At 42.6% G+C, this 27,601-nt stretch overlaps 1 protein-coding gene across 2 annotated transcripts; it reads left to right on the forward strand.

The window, feature by feature from the left end:
• PLEKHS1 (pleckstrin homology domain containing S1) lies at window positions 1-26,701 on the forward strand. Of its 2 annotated transcripts, none has more exons than XM_061403535.1 (13): window positions 1-450; window positions 2,769-2,815; window positions 9,105-9,193; window positions 9,305-9,411; window positions 9,741-9,875; window positions 11,836-11,911; window positions 12,983-13,096; window positions 14,897-15,022; window positions 17,964-18,076; window positions 18,575-18,781; window positions 19,482-19,583; window positions 21,233-21,368; window positions 24,271-26,701. In XM_061403535.1, exons 2-13 carry the CDS (start codon window positions 2,788-2,790, stop codon window positions 24,448-24,450), a joined length of 1,413 nt encoding a protein of 470 aa, XP_061259519.1. In that variant the 5' UTR covers window positions 1-450; window positions 2,769-2,787; the 3' UTR covers window positions 24,451-26,701. The 2 variants fall into 2 exon arrangements, with proteins under 2 accessions (XP_061259519.1, XP_061259520.1); XM_061403536.1 differs by having other exon boundaries at window positions 4-450; window positions 12,986-13,096.
• Window positions 26,702-27,601: the final 900 nt, after the last annotated feature.

The raw sequence follows: 27,601 nt of genomic DNA on the forward strand, positions 1-27,601 counted from the left end.
CCCTTCCTAACTTCCCCAGGAGGCTTGGGGAGGGTTTGGATGGGTGGGTAGCAAAGGAATTGTTTCACTGGTGGTCGCCTCAGGAGGTCAAGACTGCGCTGGCACTGTTTTCAATAACAGCCATTGTGATCGTGGTCCAAAGTCTGGCAGGAAATTTTTATATGTTTGCTTTCATTTTGTTGTTAGATACCTGGAATGCCAAGGGCAGTTCTCTGCCAAACCACAAGAAGAATGAAAGCCCAGGACTTCCCTCGGGTCACCAGCTTCCTTCAGCTTGGGGCAAGAGTAAAATCTGCCCAAAGGTAGAAGTTTGGGAATTTCCCCGTTGGCTCACATTTCAAACAAAGCTTGTACTTAATCCTCAGAGCTCAGAGTGAGCACGGGTGAGTTCAAGAGACACAGGAACAGTGCACTCTGCTGAGAAACACACTAGCGACCACCTGGCTTCTAGTAAGTACGGCTTGCTTGACATGATGAGTTTGGGTTCTCAAGGCTGCGCCAATCTGGGCTGTTGTGACTTTTTCTTTATAACCTTCTTGGGCTGTACCATCAGAGGGAAATAGGACCTCTTGGGATTACACTCATCAGATTTCATTATAATGAACAGGTTAGGCAACAAGACTGGGTCAAGTCTCCTGAATAAGATCAAAGAGCTAAATCTGAAAAGATTTTTTATTTGGGGGCAATGACAAGAAATAAAAGCCGAACTATGAACAGATTTAATTCTTTTTTTCTCAGATAAAAGGAAGAGAAAAGTGGTTCGGACACCAGCTCTCAAGTTATGATTCTGACTCTGCTTTTTCTTATTTATGTGATCAAAAGCAAATTACTTAATCTCTCTGGTAACAGTTTCCTAGTCTGTAAAATGGATATTGTATCCCTGTAAGAATAATGAAAACTTTATAGTATTGTTGTATCTCATTATTATGTTATGTTGAATCTCATTAGATTTCATATATGTGATAGATAATATTAAAGTTTTGCTTATATTATATAAGCAGAGTTTATATAATAGATTTTGTTTTCATGTGCATGTAATAGTAGATTTCATATATATGTATACATATACTGGATTTCATAAAAATAATTTGAATTTGATATAATAGAAATTAAATTGCATATATAATATGCAATATATGTTATATGAAATCCAGATATGTATACATATATATGAAATCCATTGATAAACATATAAAATCTATTTTACAGGTTTTGCTTAAAAGTGCTTGGAATGTATTAAACACATAATACATGCCAGTCATTATGAAGCAATCATAGACTCTCTGACCTGGACATGACCTAACAAGCAGCACTTGTTAAGCACCTACAAATTACTGACTGCTCCTTGCCAGATTATCTCAAGTAATGCTGACAAATCCTATGAGGGTGGTGATATTATCACTTCCATTTTATAGGTGAAGAAACAGAGGTGTAGAGAGGTTAACATGTACATATTACACACGTATAATATACATACATACATATAGTATACTACCTTTGTACGTATATATGGAGAGTATAGTATATAGCACATAGTATATAGGAGTCCCCGGTTGTTCAGCTGGTAAAGAATCAGCCTGCCAATGGAGGATACGCAAGAGACGTGGGTCTGATCCCTGGGTCAGGAAGATCCGCTGGAGGAGGAAATGGCACCCCACTCCAATATTCTTGCCTGGAAAATTCCATGGACAGAGGAGCCTGATTGGTTACAGTCCATGGGGTCGCAAAAGAGTCAGACATGACTGAGAACACACGCATGCAGCAAGCAGCACACAGAGATGGTAAGGGACAAAGTGCTTTTCAAATACTTTCATCCTTCACCCATGAGTTATTTAATGAATAATTGTGTGTGTGATATGAATATATATCTTTCCAGCATTTCTGTGAGTCATTTATATCATTTATACCCTGGGAGGAATGAGTGTTTATGCTGGAGAAAGGGAGCACTCAGGAGAGGAGGAATGAGCTCATGCCAACCAATAGTAAAGGACCCTTTGCCTCCTCCTATTTACTGGGATGACCCTGGCACTGCCCTGTCCGGTGCTTCCTCCTATTTGAGAGTCCTATGAATTCAAGGTGAAAATTTGATTCTTGATTTAAAGATCACACCTGCCCCTTGGGCTTTCATCCTGTGGGACCCCTCTACTTGCAGGGCCTCAAGTCAGTTACAGGATTGCCAGCAGATGTGTGCAGGAAAGGACTTGACATCTAGAGTCAGTTTGATCATATCAGCCTGAGCTCCTAGGGTTGGGCAGCCGTGGGAACAGGCCTCTCGGGTGGCAGGGGCAGTTTAAGGACAGGGATATGCCCTGGTCCTTGCTCTCAGGTTTCCCTCTAGAGAAAATGAGTTCCTGGCACAGAGAAGAGCTTATCTTGGGCTTCCTTTTGGCCAGGAATGCTTTATCTGCTGCATTTGGTCCATAGCATCCTGCCCTCTGCCCTATTCTTGTCTCCATTGTTTGGTGTTTCTGTCTCCAGGGGCTCTCTTGTCAGAGCCACTTAAGAGGCAGAAACGGAGAAAGTCCAGGGAAGATGCTCCTTCAGTCATCCAGCAACACTTCCACAGAACTGCCACGTGGTGAGCACAGGCTGCTGGGATGGTCCTTGTTACCATGACTGCTATCAGCCTCAAGGGCAGAATGGGAAGCGGGGCTGATGACCCATCTCACCAACATTCGAGAGCGCCATTCTGCCACTTGGTGACTGAGTGGCTATCAGTGAAGCATACTGTTGTTTGGGGACTAACACTTAGTCCTTCTATTTTGCAGGTAAGAACAGACAGCCATAATGGAGCGCAAACCCCAGAAGAGTTCAGGTACCCAAGGGGCATATTCTCAAAAGGGCATACTCCCATATTTTTTATTGGAAATAATGATCAATTCCCATAAAAGTAGCCAGGATACAGAAGATGGTTTTAGTAAGGATAATGGGTGGCATTCTAGGGTAATGATTGTTGATGTGGAGAATGTAGCAGAGACTGTTAGATTTGGTTAATTATTTTGTAAGAGTTCACTTATCTAGAACTTTGGCATTTTCCAACTTTTATGGATCAAATATTTTATGGAGATGGTATTGATATTAACAGCACACTATATCCCTGAGAAGACTGGAAAATATTTCCTTAATTTTACAGGAAACTCTCATTTGGACAGAAACTGCCTAAATTGTTACCAATAGATTAAGGGGCATCATTCAGATGTTCTTGCTTCATGCTCATATGCCAGAAGAGTCAGATTTAGGATGAAATAACTTAGAAATCAAACTATCCAATTCAATTCAAAAATAAATGTTAATGAATAATTATTCAAAGCACCTATTATTAGTAAGTTACAGTACTTCCTATTGCAGAAGGATGCACAGCCTAATTAGTAAGAGTCTTTGCTCTCAATGAGCTTGTAATTTCATTCGCAAGTTAAGATAAGCACATACAATCAGGATCAGGTTATGAAAGATAAGAGCAAAATGCTGTAAAGCTTGAAGAAAAAGAAAAAAAAAAAAAAAAAAAGCCACACTCATAGTTGTGGCAATCCAGAGAGGTTGTATGAAAAGGGATTTGAACTGGATCCGAAACGATCCAATCAAAGTTTCAAAAGAGATTGGGAAAGAGAGCACATCTCAGCAGAAAGGGATGGTATGACCAAAAGCAATGAAGTAGGTTAGAGGCAGGTTGTGTTCAAGGAGAATATGGCTATACAATAGGACGGGAGAGAATAGACTGGTGCCAGAAATTGACCTCGTAGGACCCTGGCAACCCTTGAAGAATTTCAAGCCCAGAAAAGGTATCATCAAATATGCTTTGGGGATTGCTCATATTTTGAGAAAAATAGCTTTATTGTAGTATACTTGACATACAATCAACTGCACATATTTTAAATGGTTTGTGTGTATATGACTTGGAAATAATCACCACAGCAAGAGAGTAATCACCTGCATCACTCCCAGTAATCTCCTTGTGCCTCTTTATAATCCTTCCTCCAGGAACCAATCCTGCTCCCCGCAGTTCCGCTTTCTGTCGTTCTAAGTTCATTTGTACTTACTCCAGTGTTCTTGCCTGGAGAATCCCAGGAACAGAAGAGCCTAGTGGGCTGCCGTCTATGGGGTCGCACAGAGTCGGACACGACTGAAGCGATTTAGCAGCAGCAAGTCGCTTCAGTCGTGTCCGCCCCATAGACGGCAGCCCACCAGGCTCTGCAGTCCCTCGGATTCTCCAGGCAAGAACACTGGAGTGGGTTGCCATTTCCTTCTCCAATGCATGAAAGTGAAAGGGAAGTCACTTAACTAGAGCTTTACACAAATGGAATTTTACTGAATGAATTCTTTGGTTTCTTTCATTCAACTTAATTCTTTTGAGATTCACCTTTACTGTTACATATATCAAGTTTTTTGTCTAGACAGTCAATTGAATTTTTATCTTTTAAATAGTAAGGAAAATATTCCACATATTTATCCTTGCCGTTACCACTTCAGCGTTCATCATTCACTTGTATAAATTCATATTTCCATCTGGCGTCATTTTTTCACCTGAAGGATTTCCTTTAACATATAAAGCAGTCCTCCTAATTCTTTCAACTTTTGCATGTCTGAATATGTCTTGAAACTGCCTTCATTTCTGAAAGATATGTTTGCTGCATATAAAATTCTAAAATGACCTATTTTTCTTTCAATAGTTCAAGCATCTTGTTCCACTGGTTTTTGTTATTATTGTTGTTTGCTTGCATTGTTTCTGATGAGAAATCTAATGATATCTGTATTTTTTCTTCTCTATGCATGAATGTCTTTTCTCCTCCTCTGATGGTTTTTAAGATTTTTCTTTATCACTGATTTTGAGCAATTTGATATGATGTTCCTTATCAGTTTTCTTCATATATTTTGTGTTTGGCGTTCCTGAGCTGCTTAGATTTCTGAGACAGTTTTCTTTAAATTTGTGAAATTTTCAGCATTATTTCTTCAAATATTTTTTTCTGTCTCTCTCCCCTACTTCAGGGACTCCAATTACTTTAAATTGTTGTTGTTATTCGGTTGCTAAATTGAGTCTGATTCTTTTCAGCCTCATGGACTACAGCACACCAGGTTTCCCGGTCCTCCACACTCTCCTGAAGTTTGCTCAAATTATGTCCATTGAGTCAGGTCACTTGAAATTGTCCCACAATACACTGGTGCTTTTTTAATGTTTGGGTTTTTTTTTTTTTCTTCTGCTTTTCACTCTGCGTTTGTTTTTGTAGTCCTGTTAATCCCATCTGGTATTGCTGTTTTTCTGAGACATTGTAGTTTTCATCTCTAGCTCATTTTGGATCTTTTCTATATCTTCTGTATATCTAATTTCTTGAATGTGCAAAATGCAATTAATAATGCTGGTTTTAATGAACTCCTCTATTAATTCTCATATCTGTGTCAGTTCTAGGCCTGGTTTGATGGCTTGATGATTATCCACATTATGGATAATGCTTTCCTTCCTCTTTGCATAGCCGGTAACTTTTGATTGGTTGCCAGATCTTGCAAATTTTACCTTTTTGGGTACTGGATATTTTTGTATTTCTATGGGACAAAAAAAAAAAAAAGATCTTAATGACCCAGATAAATGTGATGATGTGATCACTCAGCTAGAGCCAAACATCCTGGAATGAGAATTCAAGTAGGCCTTAGGAACCATCACTGCAAACAAAGCTAGTGAAGGTGAAGGAATTCCAGCTGAGCTATTTCAAATCCTAAAAGATGATGCTGTTAAAGTGCTGCACTCAGTATGCCAGCAAATTTGGAAAACTCAGCAGTGGCCACAGGACTGGACAAGGTCAGTTTTCCTTCCAATCCCAAAGAAAGGCAATGCCAAAGAATGCTCAAACTACAGCACAATTGCACTCATCTCACACGCTAGTAAAGTAATGCTCAAAATTCTCCAAGCCAGGTTTCAGCAGTACGTGAACCGTGAACTTCCAGTTGTTCAAGCTGGTTTTAGAAAAGGCAGAGGAACCAGAGACCAAATTGCCAACATCTACTGGATCATGGAAAAAGCAAGAAAGTTCCAGAAAAACATCTATTTCTGCTTTATTGACTATGCCAAAGCCTTTGACTGTGTGGATCACAATAAACTGTGGAAAATTCTTCAAGAGATGGGAATACCAGACCACCTGACCTGCCTCTTGAGAGATTTGTATGCAGGTCAGGAAGCAACAGTTAGAACTGGACATGGAACAACAGACTGGTTCCAAATAGGAAAAGGAGTACGTCAAGGCTGTATATTGTCACCTTGCTTATTTAACTTCTATGCAGAGTACATCATGAGAAATGCTGGGCTGGAAGAAACACAAGCTGGAATCAAGATTGCCGGGAGAAATATCAATAACCTCAGATATGCAGATGACACCACCCTTATGGCAGAAAGTGAAGAGGAACTCAAAAGCCTCTTGATGACAGTGAAAGAGGAGAGTGAAAAAGTTGGCTTAAAACTCAACATTCAAAAACCAAGATCATGGCCTCTGGTCCCATTACTTCATGGCAAGTAGATGGGGAAACAATGGAAACAGTGAGAGATTTTATTTTCTTGGACTTTGAAATCATTGCAGATGGAGACTGCAGCCATGAAATTAAAAGACGCTTGCTCCTTGGAAGAAAAGCTATGGCAAACCTAGACAATGTATTAAAAAGCAGAGTCATGACTTTGCCAACAAAGGTCCATATACTCAAAGCTGTGGTTTTTCTGGTAGACATTTATAGATGTGAGCGTTGGAGCATAAAAAAAGCTGAGCGCTGAAGACCTGATGCTTTTGAACTGTGGTGTTGGAGAAGACTCTTGAGAGTCCCTTGGACTGCAAGGAGATCAAACCAATCAATCCTAAAGGTAATCAGTCCTAAATATTCATTGCAAGGACTGATGCTGAAGCTGAAGCGCCAATACTTTGGCCACCTGATGTGAAGAGCGGACTCATTATAAAGACTCTGCTGCTGAAAAGATTGAAGGCAGGAGGAGAAGGGGACAACAGAGGATGAGATGGTTGAATGGCATCACTGACTCAATGGACATGAGTTTGAGCAAGCTCCAGGAGATGGTGAAGGACAGAGAAGCTTGGCGTGCTGCAGTCCATAGGGTCACAAAATATTAGACACAACTGAGCAACTAAACAAACAAAAAATAAACCTTGAGCATTTTTTCTGGGATGCAGTTAAGTTTCTTGCAAACAATTCAATCCTTTTAAGACTTGCTTTGCTGATTTGCTAGATCTGGAGCAGTCCTCACTACTGAGGAACGACTTTCTTGAGTACTCTTCCCAAAACTCCATAAATGATCAGTTTTGCTAGTTTAGCTGGAGGGAACAAGCACTTTCTCTGACCCACCAGAACACTAGGCACTATTTCCTCTAATTTTTTCTAATGGTTCTTTATCTGGCCTTGGGTAATTTTCCCACACACGTATACTGATAAATATTCTTGAATACTTGAAAGTGAAATCGCTTAGTCGTGTCCAGCTCTTTGCAACCCCACGGACAGTAGCCTGCACCAGGCTCCTCTGTCCATGGGATTTTCTAGGCAAGAGTACTGGAGTGGGTTGCCATTTCCTTCTCCAGGGAATATTCCCGACCCAGGGATCAAACCCAGGTCTCCTATGTTGTAGGCAGACGCTTTACCATCTGAGCCACAAGGCAAGTCCTATGAATACTTGAGGGGGACCTTATTAATGTCTCTGGGATTCTCTCTCATGCAGCCCTTTCCTCTGTCTTGTGAGCTCTAGCTGCCTTGATCTCCCCGAACCCTCATCTTTCTTCCCCCAGTTCAGGGGTCCACCTGGTCCCACTTCAGTTCCCCTTTTCTGTGCTGTGGGCTGGAAACTCCATGAAGGAAATTGTGGGGCTCACCTAGTTTGTTTCCTGTCTCTTAAAGGTCCACTGACTTTTATTGCCTATGACCAGTGTCTTGAAAACCACTATTTTATATATTTTGCTTATTTTAAACAGGAGAGTAAATCCTATCACTACATCTTTGTCCAAAGTGTAAATTTGGTCAGATTTGGCATGGATTTGATCCCTGGGTTGGAAAGACCCCCTAAAGTAGGAAATGGCAACCCACTCCAGTATTCATGCATGGAAAATCCCGTGGACAGAGGAGCCTGGTGGGTTATAGTCCATGGGGTCGCAAAGAATTGAACATGACTGAGGGCAAGCACAAACAGATTCTTTAGTAAAGGTTATTTTTTACCAAACCCATGGACGAAATAGAATTTTAGCCTGGATGTAAAAGCAAAGTCAAAGTCTTCTTTTCAAAATAAATTCTATTTTAGCAACATTAATTTTTTTCTAAATAATGAAAGTAGTTCATATTTCTTGCAGACATTCTCAAAAAACATAGGAAAAATCGAAACTGCCTCTACATTTCAATCCTTACCGAGAAGTAGTTAACAATTTGGAAACCTCTTATTTAACGACTTTGCCACCTTATTTTCAATAACAGGTCATTTTGCTTTTGTTTGGTAAGTCAAAGGGCAAGGCAGAATTATCTGGCTGTGGCTGGTGCTTCAACAGAAATGGAGACAAATCTTTGTTCACATCTAGAGAGCCAATCAGAGAAGGCAATGGCAACCCACTCCAGTACTCTTGCCTGGAAAATCCCATGGACCGAGGAGCCTGGTAGGCTGTAGTCTATGGGGTCGCTAAGAGTCGGACATGACTGAGAGACTTCACTTTCACTTTTCACTTTCCTGCATTGGAGAAGGAAATGGCAACCCACTCCAGTGTTCTTGCCTGGAGAATCCAAGGGACGGGGGAGCCTCGTGGTCTGCCTTCTATGGGGTCGCACAGAGTCGGACACGACTGAAGCGATTTAGCAGCAGCAGCAGCAGAGAGCCAATAGCCTCCTCCAGAGACGGGGAGCCAGACAGGTGTGAGCTGAATTAAAGAGCTTCTAAATGTCATCTGAATGAAGGTCCTAACAGTTGATGAATAAGAATCACACACGTGGTCCTGAGGTTTTTGTTCTCTTGGCCTATGATAGATGTTCTTTTCCATAACTGAATAATTTGAAGACCTTTCCAGAGGTAAACAGTGTTTTTCAATTGAATCAGTTCTTCTCAGAATTTTTAGAGAACAGACTGAGTCCTGTTCACTTTCTTTTACTAGGCAAACAATTTACATTCTATTATGAAAAAGAAGTCTGCAAACAAGATTACTTTATTAAATCACCACCTCCTCAGCTTTTCTTCTCTGTGGTAAGTATTCACAAAGATTTAACAGGCCTCCCACCAGCCTCATGAGCATTTTTTAAATCCTTTCTCTTCCTCTGAGATTTAACTGAGATGCAAAGTGTTTTCATTTTTCAGACCTCTTGGAAAAAGCGGTTTTTCATTCTGTCAAAGAGTGGGGAAAAGGACTTTAGTCTTTCGTATTACAAAGACCATCATCATCGAGGTTCTATTGAAATTGACCGGTGTGTATCCAATCAAGAAAATGTTGATAACAACAAATACTAACATGTTGCATGCAAATTAGAAAAAGAATTAGCAAACATTAATTTGTGGAACCAAGACTCTAACTGAAATATGAATTTTTCAGTTAAGTTTTAGGCTGAACAAAGTATTTTTAATCAGTGATAAACCAGATCTAAACTTATTTTCTAAAACTATTGGATAATTTTCAAAGCATTGGTCAAACAGATCTAAAGTTTTATTCAGTTGGGATATTAACAATTGAAAAATATTAGTCAGTTTTCTTCCTAATTTTGTATTTGCATCTGTTTTAATACTTTATATCTAATAGAAATTCCAGTGTAGAAGTTGGCATCAAGAACCATGAAAAAATGCAGTCTGTACAGAAGATGTTTAAATGTCACCCTGATGAAGTGATGTCCATCAAGACCACTAACAGGGAATACTTCCTCATTGGCAGTGACAGGTAAGTAGTAAGATAACGTGGAGTGTCTCCTGTATATAGAATAAATATATATATATATATATATATTTTAAAACAATAAATATGCCTTGAATAGAAACCAGCGGCCACAGCCTTATAATCAGCTATGCATGCATGCACACTAAGTGGCCTCAGTGGTGTCTGACACTGTGCGATGGTATGGACTGTAGCCTGCCAGGCTCCTCTGTCCATGGGATTCTCCAGGTAAGAATACTGGAGTGGGTTGCCATGTCCTCCTTCAGGGGATCTTCCCAACCCAGGAGGGATCTAATCCATGTCTCTTTCATCTCCTGCATTGGCAGGGATGTTCTTTACCTCGAGTGCCACCTGGGAATACAAAATAAAATACAAAATAAAAATTAAAAAAAAAAAAAAGAAACCTATGACCACAACCTTAAACCCCATCTTGGCGGTCTTTCTTTTTATTGCAGCTTGTTTAGGCTGTGCTGGGTCTTCGTTGCTGCACGGAGTTTTCTCTAGTTTCGGTCTGCAGGCTTCTCATTGCAGCGGCTTCTCATGTACAGCATGGGCTCTAGGGTGCGTGGGCTTCAGGAGTTGCAGTTCCTGGGCTCTAGAGCACAGACTCATAGTTCTGGCACATGGGCTTAGTTGCTTCGTGGCATGTGGGATATTCCCAGACCAGGAATCAAACCTGTCTCCTGTGTTGGGAGGCAGACTCTTTACCAGTCAAGCCCCTTGGCATTCTTTATTATGACTTTAGTCTTTATTATGCCCCTTGACACATCACAGTATTCATTTCCTAGGGTTGCCATAACAATGTGCCATAAACCGGGTGGCTTAAAACAACAGAAATTTGTTATCTCACTGTTCTAGAGGCTAGGAGCCTGAAATTGAGGTGTCACGGGCCACGACAGTTCTAGAGGTTCTAGAGAAGATCTGTTCCAGGCCTCTTTCCTAACTCCTGGTAGTTTCTTGGCCTGCGGCAGCAAACCTCCAGCTTTTACATGGTGTTCTCCCTATGTGCACATCTCTGGGTCCAAATTTCTCCTTTTTATAAGAACACTAGTCATCTTGGATTAGGACGCCCTACTCCAGTCTGACCTCATCTTCACTAATTACATCTACAGCAACCCGACCTGATTTCCAAATAAGGTCACATTCTGAGGTACTGAGGATTGGGATTTCAGCACATGAATTTAGGGGGCACAATTCAGCCCATGATAATCACCATCACCTCAGAGGCACTTTATGTGCACGAACCCAATATACAAATGTCTGTGCAAGCTCCATATATTAGGGAGGGGCTGTGCTCATCCCTGAAGGAGTCTTCAGTTTTTAAGAGGGGCTTCTGGTGCTGGCAAAGATGCCTAATGGATCCTTCGTAGATGATTATCTGCTTGACAGAGAGGCTAATGTTGGGGGAGAAAGAAGTACGGAGGAGGCAGCGAACGCTCAAGCCAGAGTATGAAGAAACTTGAGCTGCTGTAGATCAACCCCAAGGCGAAAAGCTTTCTTTTCAACCGTCCTGAGAGTCAACAGAAAAGGAGGTGTGATTGATACACATTCGTTCAAACACGCCCTTCATAAACACACACACTCCCTCACGGGAGGCACACCTGGAGAGCTCCAGAAAATGGCACTGACAGATTAAGGGGCCGCTTAAGAACACAAAAGAAATACATGTCAAAGCCAAAAGCTCCAAAACCTGTGATTATACTGTTACCTCCCACTTTTCTTCCCATTTCTCTGAGCTTTCCTCACAGAGGTGGCATGAGGGTTAATTCTAGTGTGTGAGTATGGAAGTGGTGAGGAGCTGGGGATGGGCATTTGAACTACTCGGGGAGGGGGAAAAGTCCTTATCTGCCTGGTACCTACCCCCACTGCCTGTTCCGGTGTTCATAGAAGACTCATTCTTTGGTTCAGAGGGAGTGCAGGCACCACTGGTGCCACATGCCAGCTGAAAGTTTATTTCTTTCAACAGGGAGAAGATTAAAGACTGGGTCTCCTTCTTGTCATCACTCTGCCAGGATATAAAAGCAGCACACCAGAATACAGAGGTGACTCCATATCACTAATAAAATCGCAGAGCCCCTAAACACAGCCCTCTTTCCCAAGGGAACAATGCAAGCTTTTTTCCCCCCGCTTGGCAACTGGCATTCACAAGGAATAAATAAGTGAGAGAATGTACATCCTTGTAATTTTTATGATTAGCAATAGAAAAAAATTCTTTTGTGTTTTACAAGAAAGCTAAAATATAGACACTTGAGATTTTCATTACTGGAGTAGGAGGGGTAAATTTTAGCTGTGGCATTTTTTTAATAGTAGCTGAAACTACAGTATTTTTCATCATTGTTATTCAAAGTACATAACAGCTACCTTTGGAATGACTAAGTTCAGGGTGGTTTCTATAGAAATGCATTTCACCTGTCTTGTATTTTCAATAGAATGTTTCTCTGATGTAAATGCTAGTAATTTTAAGTTGCTTACTTGCTTCATAAGAACCTTTGCTAAATTTACCTGAGTCCTTTCTTATGATAGGCTTCCCTTGTGGCTCAGCTGGTAAAGAATACACCTGCAATGTGGGAGACCTGGGTTCAATCCCTGGGTGGGGAAGATCCCCTGAAGAAGGGAAAGGCTAGTCACTCCAGTATTCTGGCCTGGACTGTACAGTCCATGGGGTCTCAAAGAGTTGGACACGACTGAGCGACTTTCACTTCTCACTTCGCTTTTCTTAAGACAGACCTTTATTAATGAAACTGGCCTCTAGGTACCATTTTGACATGGTTTCTAGGTTGTCCTATGCTTACAACAAAAGCAGAGGCCAAGGAGAAAGGGAAAGCAAGGGTGTGTCTGTAAGAACTCAGATGATTAGAGAGAAGGGTACAGAGGGATATAGGGTTGAAAAGACAGGGAAACTCAGAGCATCTCTGAAGGCCAGGCTGGAAGTCCTCAAGGGTCTGGAAACAGGAGAGGGACAAGATCAGCTTTAACCTTAATGGGAGCAGGCTGACCAGCAGTATAAATGCTAGCGCTCAAAGACTGGGAGCACAGACCCCAAGACCAGGCGGTTGCTTCATTCTAGACCAGGGACCAATTGTGCCCTGATTCCAATATTCCTTTTTCATAAGCAGGAGAAACTCTCATCAGGTGATAAAAGGCCCTCTTCAGACCCTCTCCTTGGACCTTTCCGCATGCCAGAGGCTGTCAGCGCCACCATAGCAAGAAACAGTCTTCCAGACATGGTAATCAGACTTACCTCTCTTTGTTAGGACACCATGCCTGGAGCTAGCTGATTCAGAAGTCAGTTGTATTTGACATCTTCCTCAAAGCCTAACCCATCATGAATGATTTTTGGTCCTAGGATCTATCCTATATTTAGTCTGTTCCACCTACCATGATAAGCCTCACTGCATGCCCTGCCTACCTCTAAATGTATTCTTTCATTTTGGATGCTCCTTGATACACATCCAGGTACGTATCCACATTGGATGGAGATCCTTCAGCTAAACAAAAGCCTGGCTGGCAACCTCCTCTTTCCTTTCACCCACAGGGCAAAGATTACTTCTAAAAAAAAATTCCCCAAACACCACTTGACCATTTGTACTCTTGAGGCAAAATCAGATTCTTATTAATTTCGTGTATTCACCCAAATCAGTCTTACTTCTGTGTGTGTGTGTGTGTGTGTGTATGTGTGTGTGTGTGACTTCAACTTCATTTCTAATGAAATCCACTTGAGGAAAAAATTATACTACATCTGCCCCTTGAAAGTGATTTGTAATTATGCCTCAGCTTTCTTAGATTTGCAGGCTGCCTAGTTTTGGATATTATTAACAAACAGGCTGAGTGTTTTTTTCTTCTGCCATGGATGCTATTTTGTGCCTTAGAGATGTAACCATTGGCATTCTCTTTTTTTCCCCCTTTTTTCCCCTGGGTACCAGGCACATCTCAACAGGACCTAGCCTCCTGTTTTATCTAGTTGGAAGCTCTCCAACTATTTTAAAAGCTTTTTGTAGCATATCAAATGCACCAAGCCAAATACTTCACTTGGGATTTGTCATAAGGGTGATAGGAATAAAGACTGAGAAGGATAACTCTTTTCTATAAATGCCTCTTGCCATCCTGCTTTTCAACGTCCATACCCTTCTCTCTAAAGATAATGTTATTGGTCATTTTGTCTGTTCTTGCGGTGTGTTCCAATCAGTTCCCGTTAAGGGTACCACCTACATTGTTGGGAGCTGTTGTGGTTGTTGTTTCCAAAATAGAATGGGAACCCTTCCTCATCCTCAATTCAGCATGGCCTGGCTCCATGAGCTTGGAGCTAGAAAAATGGACACAACTTAAATACATCTTTTAAAAAAAAGTCACTTTCTTTCAAGGACTTCCTAGAGAACATTCAGGGTTTTTTTTCAAACCCACCTCCCCCACTCTTGCTCTAAGGCATTGTTCTTGAAAGAACTGAATTACAACAATTTTTCTGCCAGGCAAAGCAGCTACTTTGCAGAATGTTCTGTATCTATGAGGGAGGGAAGCAATAATTGGTGGAACCTAGATCACCTTGAAGGCTTATAATTCATACTATCACAAGATCAAAGCTAAAAAATTGCATTGGAAACAATAGAGGTATAGAAGCCGAACACAGAAGAGGAATATTGGGCAGAAAGGGAAAAGACGCAGGGTCTTGCCTCTAGGCTGCTTACCTTCTCAGATGGCACTGAAAAGCAGGAAAAGATGAGAGTGAGGATTCTGCGGCAGAGCTTAGTGACTTAGAACACCACGCACCAGAGAGAATCACTTGTTCTGAGTTCCAGGACCCAATAGTAGAGAAAAGCCTGAAAGATGCGCTTATAATTTTCTATCAGTGGTGACCCGGACTCAAGAAGCAGGTTTAAGTCATATGGGCTTCTGGATATAACCCTGGAAGATCCTCAGGTGTTCCCAACCCAGTTACTCTATTATGCCTTTTCCAGAAAATATGTGGCTTAATTCTGTCTCTTGCAAAGAAAAAGAAAAAGCATTCATTCTGTCTTGATCTCTTGATTCAGCGTTTAGTGAAAGAACAGTCTCCAGGACTCAGAGAAGCTCGCCTATCGCATGACTTCTCATCAGAAATCTCTGAAGATTCAGAAGAAGACAGCCATTATATTAGTCCTCGGAGCATTCTTTTAGAGGTAACCTCTCCCACCCATCAGTCATTTATTCCTTCTACAAATATTTACTGAGCCCCTACCAGGCACTCAGACTAGATTCCGAAGTAGACACAGGTGACGCGCTCACAGTGTTGACACTTTGATAGAAGCTAACCAGGACACACGACAGAAAAGTCTCCATGCTGAAGAGAGATGCTTATAAAATGCTCAGAGGGCCTGAGGCGTGGGAGGCAGGGGGAGCTGACTTTCAGACAGAGGCCAGGGAAGGTTCCATGGAGATGACATTTGGCCTTATATGCCAGGCGAAATTTAGACTTGAGGGGTTGACCTGAGGAGTATTTCTGGATAGAAACAATAAATATGAACAGACTCAATATTCTTGGGTGAGAAACTGTGTGGTATGTGCCAATCAGTATATTGATCATTCGGAAGCCCCTACTGAGAGCCTTCTGTGTGTTAATCCTGGCCTGTGCTAGGCGTGGTGGCTGCCAGGAAGGACCTGACATCATGCCTGCCCCCCTTCCCCCGCCGAGCTCACAGTCTTACCAGTCTTACAGGTCGATGCTCCAGCAGAGGTGTGGTCAAAGAGCTCTGGAAGCAAACAGCAAGGCCCTGTAGTATAGCACAGGAGACAGTACTCAATAACCCGTGATAAGCTGTAAAGGTGAAGAATATGAAAAAGAATGTATTTATATAATATATAACTGAATCACTTTGCTGTACAGTAGAAATTAACATAACATTGCAAATCAGCTATATGTCAATAAAGCTGACATAAATATATGTCAATATTATTTTTTTTAAAAAAGAGCCCTGGAGGCACTAGGAAAAAAAAATAGGTCTTCTGTCTCCACTGGAGTCAGGGAAAGCTTCAAGATACAAAATAGCATTTGATATGGGTGTGATGAATAGTTTAGCTTAGCCCTAACCTAACACTAACAAGTGACCTATTGGGGGAAAACACACAAAAAGCAGTAAAAAGACTCAGTCAGACCATGACGGATTATGAATGCCAAGTTGACTTCATGCTACAGGCAACACAGGGGGCAGTAGCAGCTTCTCAATCAGGAAAAAGCAAAACCAAATTATCTTCTAGGACTGCTAACCCTGGGCTTCACAGGTGGCTCAGTGGTAAAGAATCCACCTGCCAATGCAGGAGACACAGGTTCAACCCCTGGGTTCGGATGATCCCCTGGAGTAGGAAATGGCAACCCACTCCAGTATTCTTGCCTGGAAAATTCCATGGATAGAGGAGGCTGGAAGGCTACAGTCCCTGGGGTCGTAAAGAGTCAGACACGACTGAGCACTCACTATTAACCTAAGAGCTATATTCAGGGTGGACAGTGGAGAGAAGAGAAAGGAAATAGAAGGTAGGAAGACAGAATTGGGGGGAGGGGGCAGCAGTTCTCAAACCAGGGGGAGTGGTGTTTCTGCAAGATGATGACATGTGTTCATATGAAGGAAGCATTCTGAGGTCAAGTACGTTCTAGAAACAGTAAATCAAAGTAATTTACACAAGCTTCTTTCGTGTAAAATTCTCTGTGCCTTTAGCATGCACTGGTGCATTATCAACAGCCAACCAGAACACAGCACACAGCATGTGACCCCAGGACCCTGCTTTACCCCAGGTTTTTTCACAGCTGAGCTCTTTGGGACACAGTGACGGCAACCAATCTTTTCATGACAGTCGAACCAACCGGTCAGGTGATATGAACACTAAGCTATAATGTCTGGCATTTTCTAGGTACTTTATGAGATGCAAGGTCTATAAGGCAAATAAAACTAAGCTGGTGACTTCCCTGGCAGTCCAGTGGTTAAGACTTCGCCTTCCAGTGAAGGGAGTGTGGGTTCTAGCCCTGATGGGGAGCTAGGATCCCATGTGCCTTGTGCCCAAAAAACCAAAACATAAAACAGAAACAATATTGTAACAAATTCACTAAAGACTTTAAAAATAGTCCATCTCAAAAAAACAATCTTTAAAAAAAAAAAAAAACTGGAAGACTGTTACAAAAATTAAGTGTAACAACTGTGCTAAAGAAGTTCAGAGAAGGGAAAGGTTGGCAGTGGCTAATGTGATCAGAAAGACCTCAGGCCAGGCCTGAATACAGCATCATTAGACAGAAGGGAGGGCTTCCCAGGTGGAGCTAGTGGTAAAGAATCTGCCTGCTAATACAGGAGATATAAGAGACTCGGATTTGATTCCTGGGTTGGGAGGATCCCCTGGAAGCCAGTTTTCTTGCCCGTAGAATCCCATGGACAGAGGAGCCTGGCAGGCTGAGGTCCACAGGGTCTCAAAGAGATGGAAGCAACTTAGCATGCACACAGACAGAGGGGAAAGGGGACATTCCAGGCAAAGAAAATGGCATGAAATGGATAAGGGGCACAGTGGGAAGACTGGCTTGTCTGGAATGAAGTGTTCTAATAATGGTTGATGATTTTTTAGGTAGGCCATCGAAAGCCCTCAGGGAATTTTGAGAAACCATTGTCCCAAATGACTCAGTTCTGACCACCTTGGTGGGGAGCCCCCAGAGGGCAGTATTTTCTAGGACCTTCACAGCCCCTTGAAGCAATTTGCCTGCCTGTGAGCACAGTAGCCTGCTCTCTACAGAGAGAGGCCAGCCCTGCGTGTGTCAGAGCCTTTGGCCCAGGTGATATTATTCTATAATAGCACTGGTTGGGAGAAAAAGAGTTCATGTCATTAACTGCCTAGTGATGAAACGAAAAAATAAATAGCAATTGAGTCCAGTATGCACCTGTATCAGGAGCGTGGGGAACCCAAGAGAAGAAAACGAACTCTGAGTCTGCAGAAACTTTACTGGTTTGTTCTCCCAGAACAAGCACCACTGTTCATTCAATGGTAGACGTACTTACAGTTTCAGGGACCAAAGCCATCAGGAGGCAGCACAAGGTACCAGGCTTATTGGTAGACTTGCGTCCTTACATCTCTGCCTCTTTTCTATAGTTGGGTAATATTGCTCCCAATGATTCTGGTGAACTCACGGACCCCATTGGACCTCATAGTCCAGACAAGGTCTCCAAGACAGCTGAGTGTCATTACTTGTCAATGAAATCCTGGTAAGTAAAACTGCCATACTCTAAAATTTGCTCTTAGCTAATGTACTATTCAATGACAGTTGCTGTCAGTTCATTTCAAGGGCTGATATAATAATACAGATGCGTTACTATAGACCAAATTCAGCATATTATTCATCTCAAAACAAGAAAAAGTGAGAATGGTTTCCCTACCTATAGAAAACATGCTTAGTGACATCCTTGGGACATTTTCTGTCTTGTGGGGCAGTTCTTTCCTATTTTGCATTCACATCTCTCACACTCTGACTTCTGTCTCCAAACTGTCCCAATGTAAAGAGCTGTTTTGATTCCATATCCATTTTTAGAAGGGAATTCTATTGGATTTAATTCTGACTGTGGTTGGGATTCTGCTGGTTGGATATACTTCAAACACTGTTAATTTTTACACGGCTGTTAGCTACTTAAATCTGATTCGCACACCGTGGAAAGTTGTAGACAGACATGCTGAGAAAACTTTTGTGTTAACTTCTTATGCTCTAGTCTTCTCAAAGAGCTGTCCCTTGAGTCTGTTGATGGCAAAGAGGAATTTCAGCCCCTGGCAGAGATCCAGAATGGGGAGCTTCATCAGCAAGAACAAGCCTCAGGAACTCACTTTTATCTTCCACCTGACAATTCCGAAGCACAGACCACGAATGACGCAACGCAGTCGGCCTCACTAACTGTTGTGCAATTGTCCATATTAATCAAGTAAAGTCTTCATTTCTAAAACTTTATGGGCCCATAGAGCAAGGCAAACTTCCTTTTGTACTCAGAATTCACATTTTCAAGCAGTTCCTAAAAATCTCCAACTTGGCCAAGAATCTGACCTTGGCCTTGTCACTGAAGTGGTGGCTAAGGACAGTACATACCAGAGCTGGGAATACAGTGGTCCCTGGACTGTGGGTGGTGATTTCAAATACTTTTTAAAAATTCTCTGTTAGCTGGTTTTTCAGATTCTGGAATTTTGGATCATTCTGATCAGGTTAGCACATCACCCAGATTTTACTATTAAAATTATGGGCATGCAAGCCATGTCAGGTTTGGTTATAGACTAGGAGGGGAGATCATTTAGGTTTTAAATGATGCCAAGAACAATTTGATGAGATTGCTCTCAATTTTAACTCTTTCTGGTGTCTCCTTCAGTGGAGAAATGTGCAATCTGATGTGATACATAATGAATTTAGTCCAATTTTTACTTCTTTTTCATTGTCTATCGTCATGAACCCATTCCAGGAGGGATGAGGGAAGGCATTGATGCAGAACTTAAATCTATGTTCTTCTCCAAATGTTTTAGATAATCTTTAACTGGACAATACCCTCTCAGGTGTCAGAGCCCAAAGTCCACTCGGAAAGTGTAGATCAGAGCCTGTGATAGCTGCCTGATTTTTGCAAACATCTTATTTTACAGTAATATCCCAGATGAAAGCCAAGTGCAGAAACTGAACGTGTTCCTTTCTCTTCCTGACATCAAAACTTATCTTGTTCTCAAAGAAGCTGCAGGACGGATATGGTAGGTAGGAGATTTGAGGGTTATTGATTATAAATGGGGTTGGATGATATGAAAGCAAGAATTATATCTTGAAGTACTGTATGTGGCAAAACTGACTGGAGAACTTGGACTTGTGTTGCTGTTGTCATGCAAGCGTGCAGATTCCCTTCAGTCATGCCCAACTCTGTGCAAACCTATGGACTATTGCCTGCCAGGCTCATCCGTCCATGGGGTTCTCCAGGCAAAAATACTGGAGTGGGTTGCCATGCCTTCCTCCATGCTGTTGTCACAAAGGGTCTTTGAGAATATCGCTGTATAGGAGAGTCAGCTGAGGGTAGGTGGGTATAGAAGGACCCAAAGTTCCCAGAAACAGTAAATTTCTGCTGTTTTGAAGTCGGCAGGGATATGTATGGTCCAAGGAAATCATTGCCAATCAATGATCAGTGATTATTTTATGAATGAATGAAGTTACTGAGGTCAACAAGAATCTAAGATCTAAAAGAAAACAGCATGCCCAGGTAGAAGATGTCCAGACATCAGCTAAACACCTGCTGGTCAGGAAACTCAGACACAGAAGCCTGTGTGGCAGAGAATTTCCTTAGAATGACCACTGTTTATTTGACTCTATATTCTTTTTAAGACTTTGTAACTCATTTTGACGGAAGATGAGTTTTATAAGAGAAAAAAGCTTGCTAATGTAAACATCACATGTCAACTGTCTTATAATTTTATTAGAGGGAAGGAACCATAGCTTGCCATTTTTCCAGACTTCCCACAATCCAGGGCTCAACACAGTATTTGACAGGAACTATAGACTTCTCTGTGTCTGAGCTTGCTCATCTGTTAATTCATTTATGTGTTCATTGGCCATTCATTGTGTAATCATTATGTACCCACTTTCAATAAATACTTAGCATCTTCTGTTTATAGGATTATAAAAATATTTTAACGGTGGTACCACATGCCTAGGGTCTCAAAGCCTGGTGGAAAAGACAGCTACATAAACAAGTAAATATAAAATCACATTTTATTTAAATATACAATAAGTGAGGGGCTCACACAATACAATAGAAACCCAGAGGCTGCTGCTGCTGCTAAGTCGCTTCAGTCGCTTAAGTCCGACTCTGTGCGACCCCATAGATGGCAGCCCACCCGGCTCCCCTGTCCCTGGGATTCTCCAGGCAAGAACACTGGAGTGGGTTGCCATTTCCTTCTCCAATGCAGGAGAAAGTGAAAAGTGAAAGTGAAGTCTCTCAGTCGTGTCCGACTCTTAGCGACCCCACAGACTGCAGCCTACCAGGCTCCTCCGTCCATGGGATTTTCCAGGCAAGAGTACTGGAGTGGGGTGCCATTGCCTTCTCCAAATCCAGAGGCAGGAGAGATTAATTAAGCTAAAGGAAGTGTGGCGAGGGCTTTGTAGAGGTAGCATACTTTGGAATAGGACTTTGGAAGAAGGTTCAGGCTGGTAGAGTAATGATAGAGGAAAAAATATTCCAAATAGTAAAAGGAGTTTGATTGTTTCAGATATGGTGAAACGCAGCTAAAGAAATTAGTAACAGTAGTGGTAGAATAGACTAGAGTGAGGAGCCCAATCTGTGCCCCCATCTGTGCCTGGCATTCCCAGCGGGCGCCGTCTCACACTTGTGTTGGATGCTGTACCCTCGTTGCAGTGTGGCTCAGTGGGATGCCCCCCCACGTCTGGGATGCTTATTTTTCCATGGAGATCACCTTTTGGCCGTGAATGACCTGAAGCCCCAGAGCCTGGAGGAGGTCTCCTTGTTTCTCAGCCGGTCCATCCGGAGGGAGGTGAGTGTTGCTGATTGGCTCCGGGCAGGGCAAGAAAGAACAAGAGCAAGGCCTTGGTTGGCATCTGAACAATACTCCGAAGACAAATGAGATGTTTCAGTCCTCAGCCGCCGAATGTAAATGAGAGAATCAGAAGTGTAAATAACTCTTCATACTGTACATCTAAATAACAAGAATGTTATTTTAGGACCCTTTTAAAATTCTTTTGTATAAAGTAGTATTTGGAGGGAGCCCAGGGCTAGGAGACTGAAACAGCTGGGTTCAAGACCTCAGACTCAGCATGACCTGGCAAAAAAGAGCTTGCAGAGATATCAGACAGGCTTTACATCCCACCTCCTTGAACCAAATGGTGCTTCAATTTTCTCTTCTGTGAAATTAGGGATAATGACTAATTGGGCTTCCCAGGTGGCGCTAGTGGTAAAGAACCCACCTGCCAATGCAGGAGATGCAGGAAACGCAGGTTCAAGCCCTGGATCGGGATGATCCCCTGGAGTAGGAAATGACAACCCTCTCCAGTGTTCTTGTCTGGAAAATACCATGGGATAGAAGAGCCTGGCGGACTACAGTCCATGGGGTCACATGTACACATGTCCTTAAAAGGCTCGTCATGTTTCTGCCTGTTTGTAAGTCCCAGAGTCGTTATCCCTTTCCTGGTCTTATTTTATTTCTGATGAGCCACATGACCTTGGGAAGGTCACTTCCTTCTCTGACAAGTGAATTTGAGTTTCTTCTCTCTAAAGTGAGAGAGGGTTGATTTTCAAACTGTACTTCTTGGACCCCTGAGACAAAGACAGGAGGAGAGGAGAGGAAAGGGACAGTGTTCAGGGCCCCAACTAGAGAGAGTAGGGTATATTTTTCATTATTTTTTCACGTTTGAATTTCCTGTTATCTTACCTTGAGGAAATAGTGACTTGGCTTAAAATTTCTAAAAACTGCTCTATTGGAAGATCTCTCAAATTTCTTCCAGCTCTGAGAGTTTATGATTAAATATGTCTTATCTCATCTACATCACACAATAACCTGGTTGGGTAGACAAATTGTTCTGCCCCTACTGTCTAAATGGGGAAACTTAGGAAGAATGAGTGAGTTGTTTACGATACATAAATAGTTTTAGAGCAAGGACTCATTCATTCCTTCATTCATTTGCTCACTCTCCATTTATCAAACATCTGTTGTATGCTGGATTCTCTGCTGGGTCCTAGAGCTACAAAAATGATCTTTGAGTTTAAAGAGCTTGCAGATTAGTGGATAAAACAAATATGTTACAGGTACAGTGTGTGCCTTGAGATATGAGCAGAGGGCCATGGGATCACAGAGGAAAAATGAAGTTAATCTATTTGAGGGAGGCCAGAAAGGTGTCTCAGAGAAAAGGATGCTTGGCTTGGGTTTTGAAGCCTAGGATAGGAGTTTGTGTGGTGGAAAAAGAGGGAGCTTTCAGGAGTCCAGCTCAACAATCTAGTAACTGTGATATATTTCCTCTGCCAAAAACCCACACTGAGGCCACATGTTTAATATAATCTTCTGAAAGTTACCAAACAACACTCTGATCCAGAGACCCAGGCATCAACTCTGAAGCCAAGAAAAGGGTTTTTTCCTGGGAGCAGATCCAGGAACTCCACCTGGGCATCGCTGACTGCAGTTTATCAAGACTGCCTTCTACACTGTGCACTCACTTGCAGAGAGTGGCGGACAACGTTTGTTTTGGGCCCTTTCTGCCTCTTCACTTTCTCCTGTGTGCTATTGAGAAATACGGGGTGTTCACTGACATGATTATTGGAAGGTCAAAAAATCCCCCAACTTGCTTACCCCACCATTCTTGATCTATTCCTTTATGTTAAAAATGAATACCTGGTCCTTTTAAAAATTCAAATAGCTGGTGCCTGGAAGGAAAATAATGTTGGAAGAGGGGAAATGTGGAACCAAAAGTGTGTGTGTGTGTGTGTGTGTGTGTGTTAGTCTCTCAGTAGTGTCTAACTCTTTGGAGCCCCATGGACTGTAGCCCACCAGGCTCCTCTGTCCTTGGAAATCTCCAGGCAAAAATACTGGAGTGGGTAGCCATTCCCTTCTCCAGGGGATCTTCCCAAAAGGGATCAAATCTGGTTCTCCTCCATTGGCAGGCAGATTCTTTACCCTCTGGACCACAAGGGGAGCCTAGAGAGGGTAGTCAAAGACTGATAATGTCTTAGAATAGTTGAACCAAGCAGACGCATATTCCATCCTTGAGACATGAAGTTGATGGAAATAGGAATTTGGGGTGAGCAGGGGCTAGGGTTGGGGAGGGGAGAGAATGTGAGTGTAGAAGGGGAGGAGATGCTAGATTGCAGGAAAAACAGAGAGAGCTTCAGTTTCCTCTCAATTTTGTCAGAGTCTGGTCCTGTCTAGTGCTCCGGTTTCAAGAGGCTTTTTAATTCTTGGTACAAATAGGCCTTTCTGGACAGGATTAATGTATTCTGATTGTGTGTGCATGTTCAGTTGCTCAGTCATGTCTGACCCTTTGTGAGCCCATGGACTGTAGCCACCAGGCTCCTCTTGTGGATGGAATTTTTCAGGCAATAATACTGTAATGGGTTGCCATTTTCCTCCTCCAGGGCATCTTCCCGACACAGGGATCGAACACGCATCTCTTGCATCTCCTGCATTGGCAGGCAGATTCTTTACCACTAGCACCACCCAGGAAACCCCAGTGTACTCTGAAATCTGCCCTGAAGTCTCAGGCCAGTGGAGGCCAGAGAATAAAAACCCATCTTCCCCCTGAATATATAAGGTCATCCTGGCTTTTTCCTGCCCAGATTTTCTTCAAAACCAGCTTCACAGGGTGTGAATGAGGACAGACTGAAATTGAGAATCAACAGTCCTAAGGATAATCTTTAGCCATTTAATGTTCTTCTCTCTTGTGTTTTAGAAAGTAAAACTCACCATCGGTCGTATCCCAAATTCAGAGAAATTTCACACAATAGCCTGTACGTGCTCCTTACAAGACCAAGGTGTTAAACCTTCTCAACTGGTTACATCTGTACTGGAGAGTACGCTGAAAAGGACTCGAGCCATTAAAAGGGGTCAGCAGAAAAGATCTGGAGAGTAGCGTGCTGGGGCCCACCTCCACCAAGCCAGGACGGGCTTTGGACTCTGTGCTGGTCTCTGGCCCTCATCTCTGTGTGACACCAGGCAGCCAGCACACCTCTCTGAATTTCTCCATCTGCATCTTAACAATGGAACTAACCCTCCCCTCCCTGGCTTTAGCATCAGGGATGCTGGAGAGATCCAAAGGGAATAACGTCTATGGAACCCAGTGAGCATGCAAGGCCTTATTATCTCAGACTTTGTCCCAAACACCACGGACAGAGAGTGGGTAAGTTTCTCATCTAAAATGCGCTGTGTGTTCTGTGAGGTCATGGTCCACACAATCTCTTCTTTGTTAGGGAATGGACAGTTGGAAATACTCATTCCGGGAAGCCAAGATTCCCCAGGGAGATGTGATACCGTATCGGCCTTCCCAAACACCTCCTGTTACTCATCATGTCCAGAATGTTGAGACATCAGTGGCCTCTTGGATTCCATGATCCTCTTGTTTCCTTAAAGACTCAGGAAGAATTTTAGAAGTCAAAGCAGTTTGAAGGTTATATCCAGCAAGTTTGCTTGTTCTACCAGTACCAAGAGAACTGCGTAGCACTTGAAAGTTTGAAGAGTCTAAACTAATTGATGGGCTTCCTAGGTGGTGCTAGTGGTCAAGAACCCACCTGCCAATGCAGGAGACATAAGAGACTCGAGTTCAATCCCTGGGTCAGGAAGATTCCCTAGAGGAGGGCATGGCAACTCACTCCAGTATTCTTGCGTGGAGAATCTCATGAACAGAGGAGCCTAGCAGGGTACAGTTTATAGGGTCTCAAAGAGTCAGACATGACTGAAGTGACTCAGCACGCACGCAAGTAATTGATGCATTAAACTCACTGATCCTGAAAGGTGGGAAGTATTTTTTCTCATAAATAAGAAAACAAATTCAGAGGACTAAAAAGGATGAATCAAAGCAAGGAATGGTAGAGCAAAAGAGGGCTTTGGAAAATTGATCGTACTGGGTTGCCATTTTACACAGGAAGAAATAAGGCCTCTGACGTTTACTGATGTATTTTTTTTTGTGGCTCCTGGTTTCATAGCTATTTAGGGGCAGAAGCAAGAATCTAAAAGCAGATATGGCAGATGTCCTGATCCTCTCTTTGGATTGGGATTTAGATTTGGAAAAGCCTTCTGCGTATGGATAGAAAGCGCTGGTGGCTCAGACAGTAAAGAATCTGCCTGCAATTCGGGAGACCCGGGTTTGATTCCTGGGTTGGGAGGATCCCCTGGAGAAGGGAATGGCAACCCATTCCAGTATTCTTGCCTGGAGAATCCCATGGAAGAGGAGCCTGGTGGGCTGCTGTCCATGAGGTCCCAAAGAGTCAGACACAACTGAGCAACTAGCACTTCCAGCATATAGATGAGACACTCAAAGAGTTTATTTTCTGTCATCTAGATTGTACAGAAAAGTATTAAAATTTTTATTCATATGCCCTATTGGATCTGTTTCTTTCTCTATTTTTGTAAAGCTCTATTGGAATTAAGACTCTACATTTTTTCTAGTTTTACTGAGATGTAGTGGACATATAACATTGTATTAGTTTAAGGTGTACTGTATAATAATTTGATATGTGTATATTGACCTACTGTTTCCACTTCTAGAAATTTATCCTATGGAAATAGTCACACAAATACACAAAGATATCCATTAAAAAGTTGTTCACAGTAGCATTGTTTGTTACAACACAACAGAAATCCTTTGGGAATTGCTTAATTATAATGACTTCATGTAAGTGATCGCTCTGTGGATGTTCGAAGCTTCACATTCATGATTAGGAAAGATGCTCATGATGCCTTAAGAAAGAAAGGAGCAGGTTGCAGTACAGTAAGTGGAGCGTCATCACACTTTTACAAAAATGGCTGGGGTTGGTGTGTATAAAATTTCCCCAACCCTAATTAGGGAAAGAAATTCTTGCCTCGTGGGGGTTGCTGTGAGGTTGAAATGGACGGTCTGCATACATCACCTGACACATTGCCTGACGGGGAGTGAGCACTTAGTAAGGATTAGCCCTGCCACTGCTGCTCAGACAATCTTTTTTTTTTTTTTTTTGGTCTTCTTAGAAGAACATACATCTAATTGTCAATAAGAATCATCTCCGAGAAGTATGATCACAGTTGGCCTTCGGGGGGAGGCATTTCTGTAATGTTTGAATTGCTCTCTTTTTTACTGTGAGCATATGTCATGTTTATAATGAAAAATAAATACAGGTGTAGTAAATAAATAATATGTGTATTTAAATATATTTATGTATTAAACCTTCATAAATAGAAATCAAGCCATCTTATTGAAGGAATTAAAAAGCCATCAAGGTGAAACTGTCTGGGAATCAACAGTAGGGGTGGACACACTGCTTTGAAGCCCAGAAGTCCTTCTTCTGTTTTGCCCAGACATTTAAACTAAGACGGGATGGATGGTCAAGCGTTAGCTCACAGGCCCTTCAGCCTCCCCGCACTGGGGGGAAGAAGAGCCTGAAGACTTAGACACTAAAGCGTCTATATGGCTCCCAGAAGTGCTGGAGATCACAGCACTCCTGGCTCCCGGTCCACGCTCTTCCCTGTACCATGAAGGAGGCGAGCCTACTCCCAGCCCTCTCTTCCTCCCAAAACATTCCACCTGAAGCTGACCCAGCTGGGGTACTTGTCATGAAGATTCTGCTCTAGGGGCTTCTCCCACATGAATGGGTTTGTTCCCCCAAAGGAAGTCTCAGGGCAGATTTCAAGGTGTCCCCCAACCCAAAGATTCTGATGCAGCAGTTCCGGTGTGGGGTCCTGGAATCTGCCATTCTCGGGTGACCAGATGGCCGGTGGGCCAGGGGGAGCACTTTGAGGGAGCATCGCTCCCCTGGGTCACGGGGAGAGGCCTGTGTTTCTTCTGAGAGGCTGCAGAACACGGAACCTGCACAAGGACGACATTAAAGGGAAAACGTCCTTCACTTTCGATAGCTCTGGAAGAGGCTGCTGATAATCCCCCATCTCTTCCCCTCCAGAAAAGAACCTGTTCCTGAGCAGAGAAGCCTGGTTTCCACTCTTGGCTCTCTGCCACTGGGGAGTGTCAGCCAAGGCCTGGAAGAAGCAGCCTGTCCTGACTCTGAGTCCCTGTACGCCACTGGGAGGAGGGTGAG

The sequence above is a fragment of the Bos javanicus genome, chromosome 26 (genome assembly GCF_032452875.1).
Source record: "Bos javanicus breed banteng chromosome 26, ARS-OSU_banteng_1.0, whole genome shotgun sequence".
Taxonomy (NCBI): Eukaryota; Metazoa; Chordata; class Mammalia; order Artiodactyla; family Bovidae; genus Bos; species Bos javanicus.

Excerpts from the sequence above, each read along its gene's own strand:
- PLEKHS1 (XM_061403535.1), top strand. The coding sequence starts at position 2,788 with ATGGAGCGCAAACCCCAGAAGAGTTCAG. Across the intron at positions 13,097-14,896 it reads GAAACAGTCTTCCAGACATG|CGTTTAGTGAAAGAACAGTC; the intron begins GTAATCAGACTT and ends CTCTTGATTCAG. Across the intron at positions 18,077-18,574 it reads TACTTGTCAATGAAATCCTG|TCTTCTCAAAGAGCTGTCCC; the intron begins GTAAGTAAAACT and ends CTTATGCTCTAG.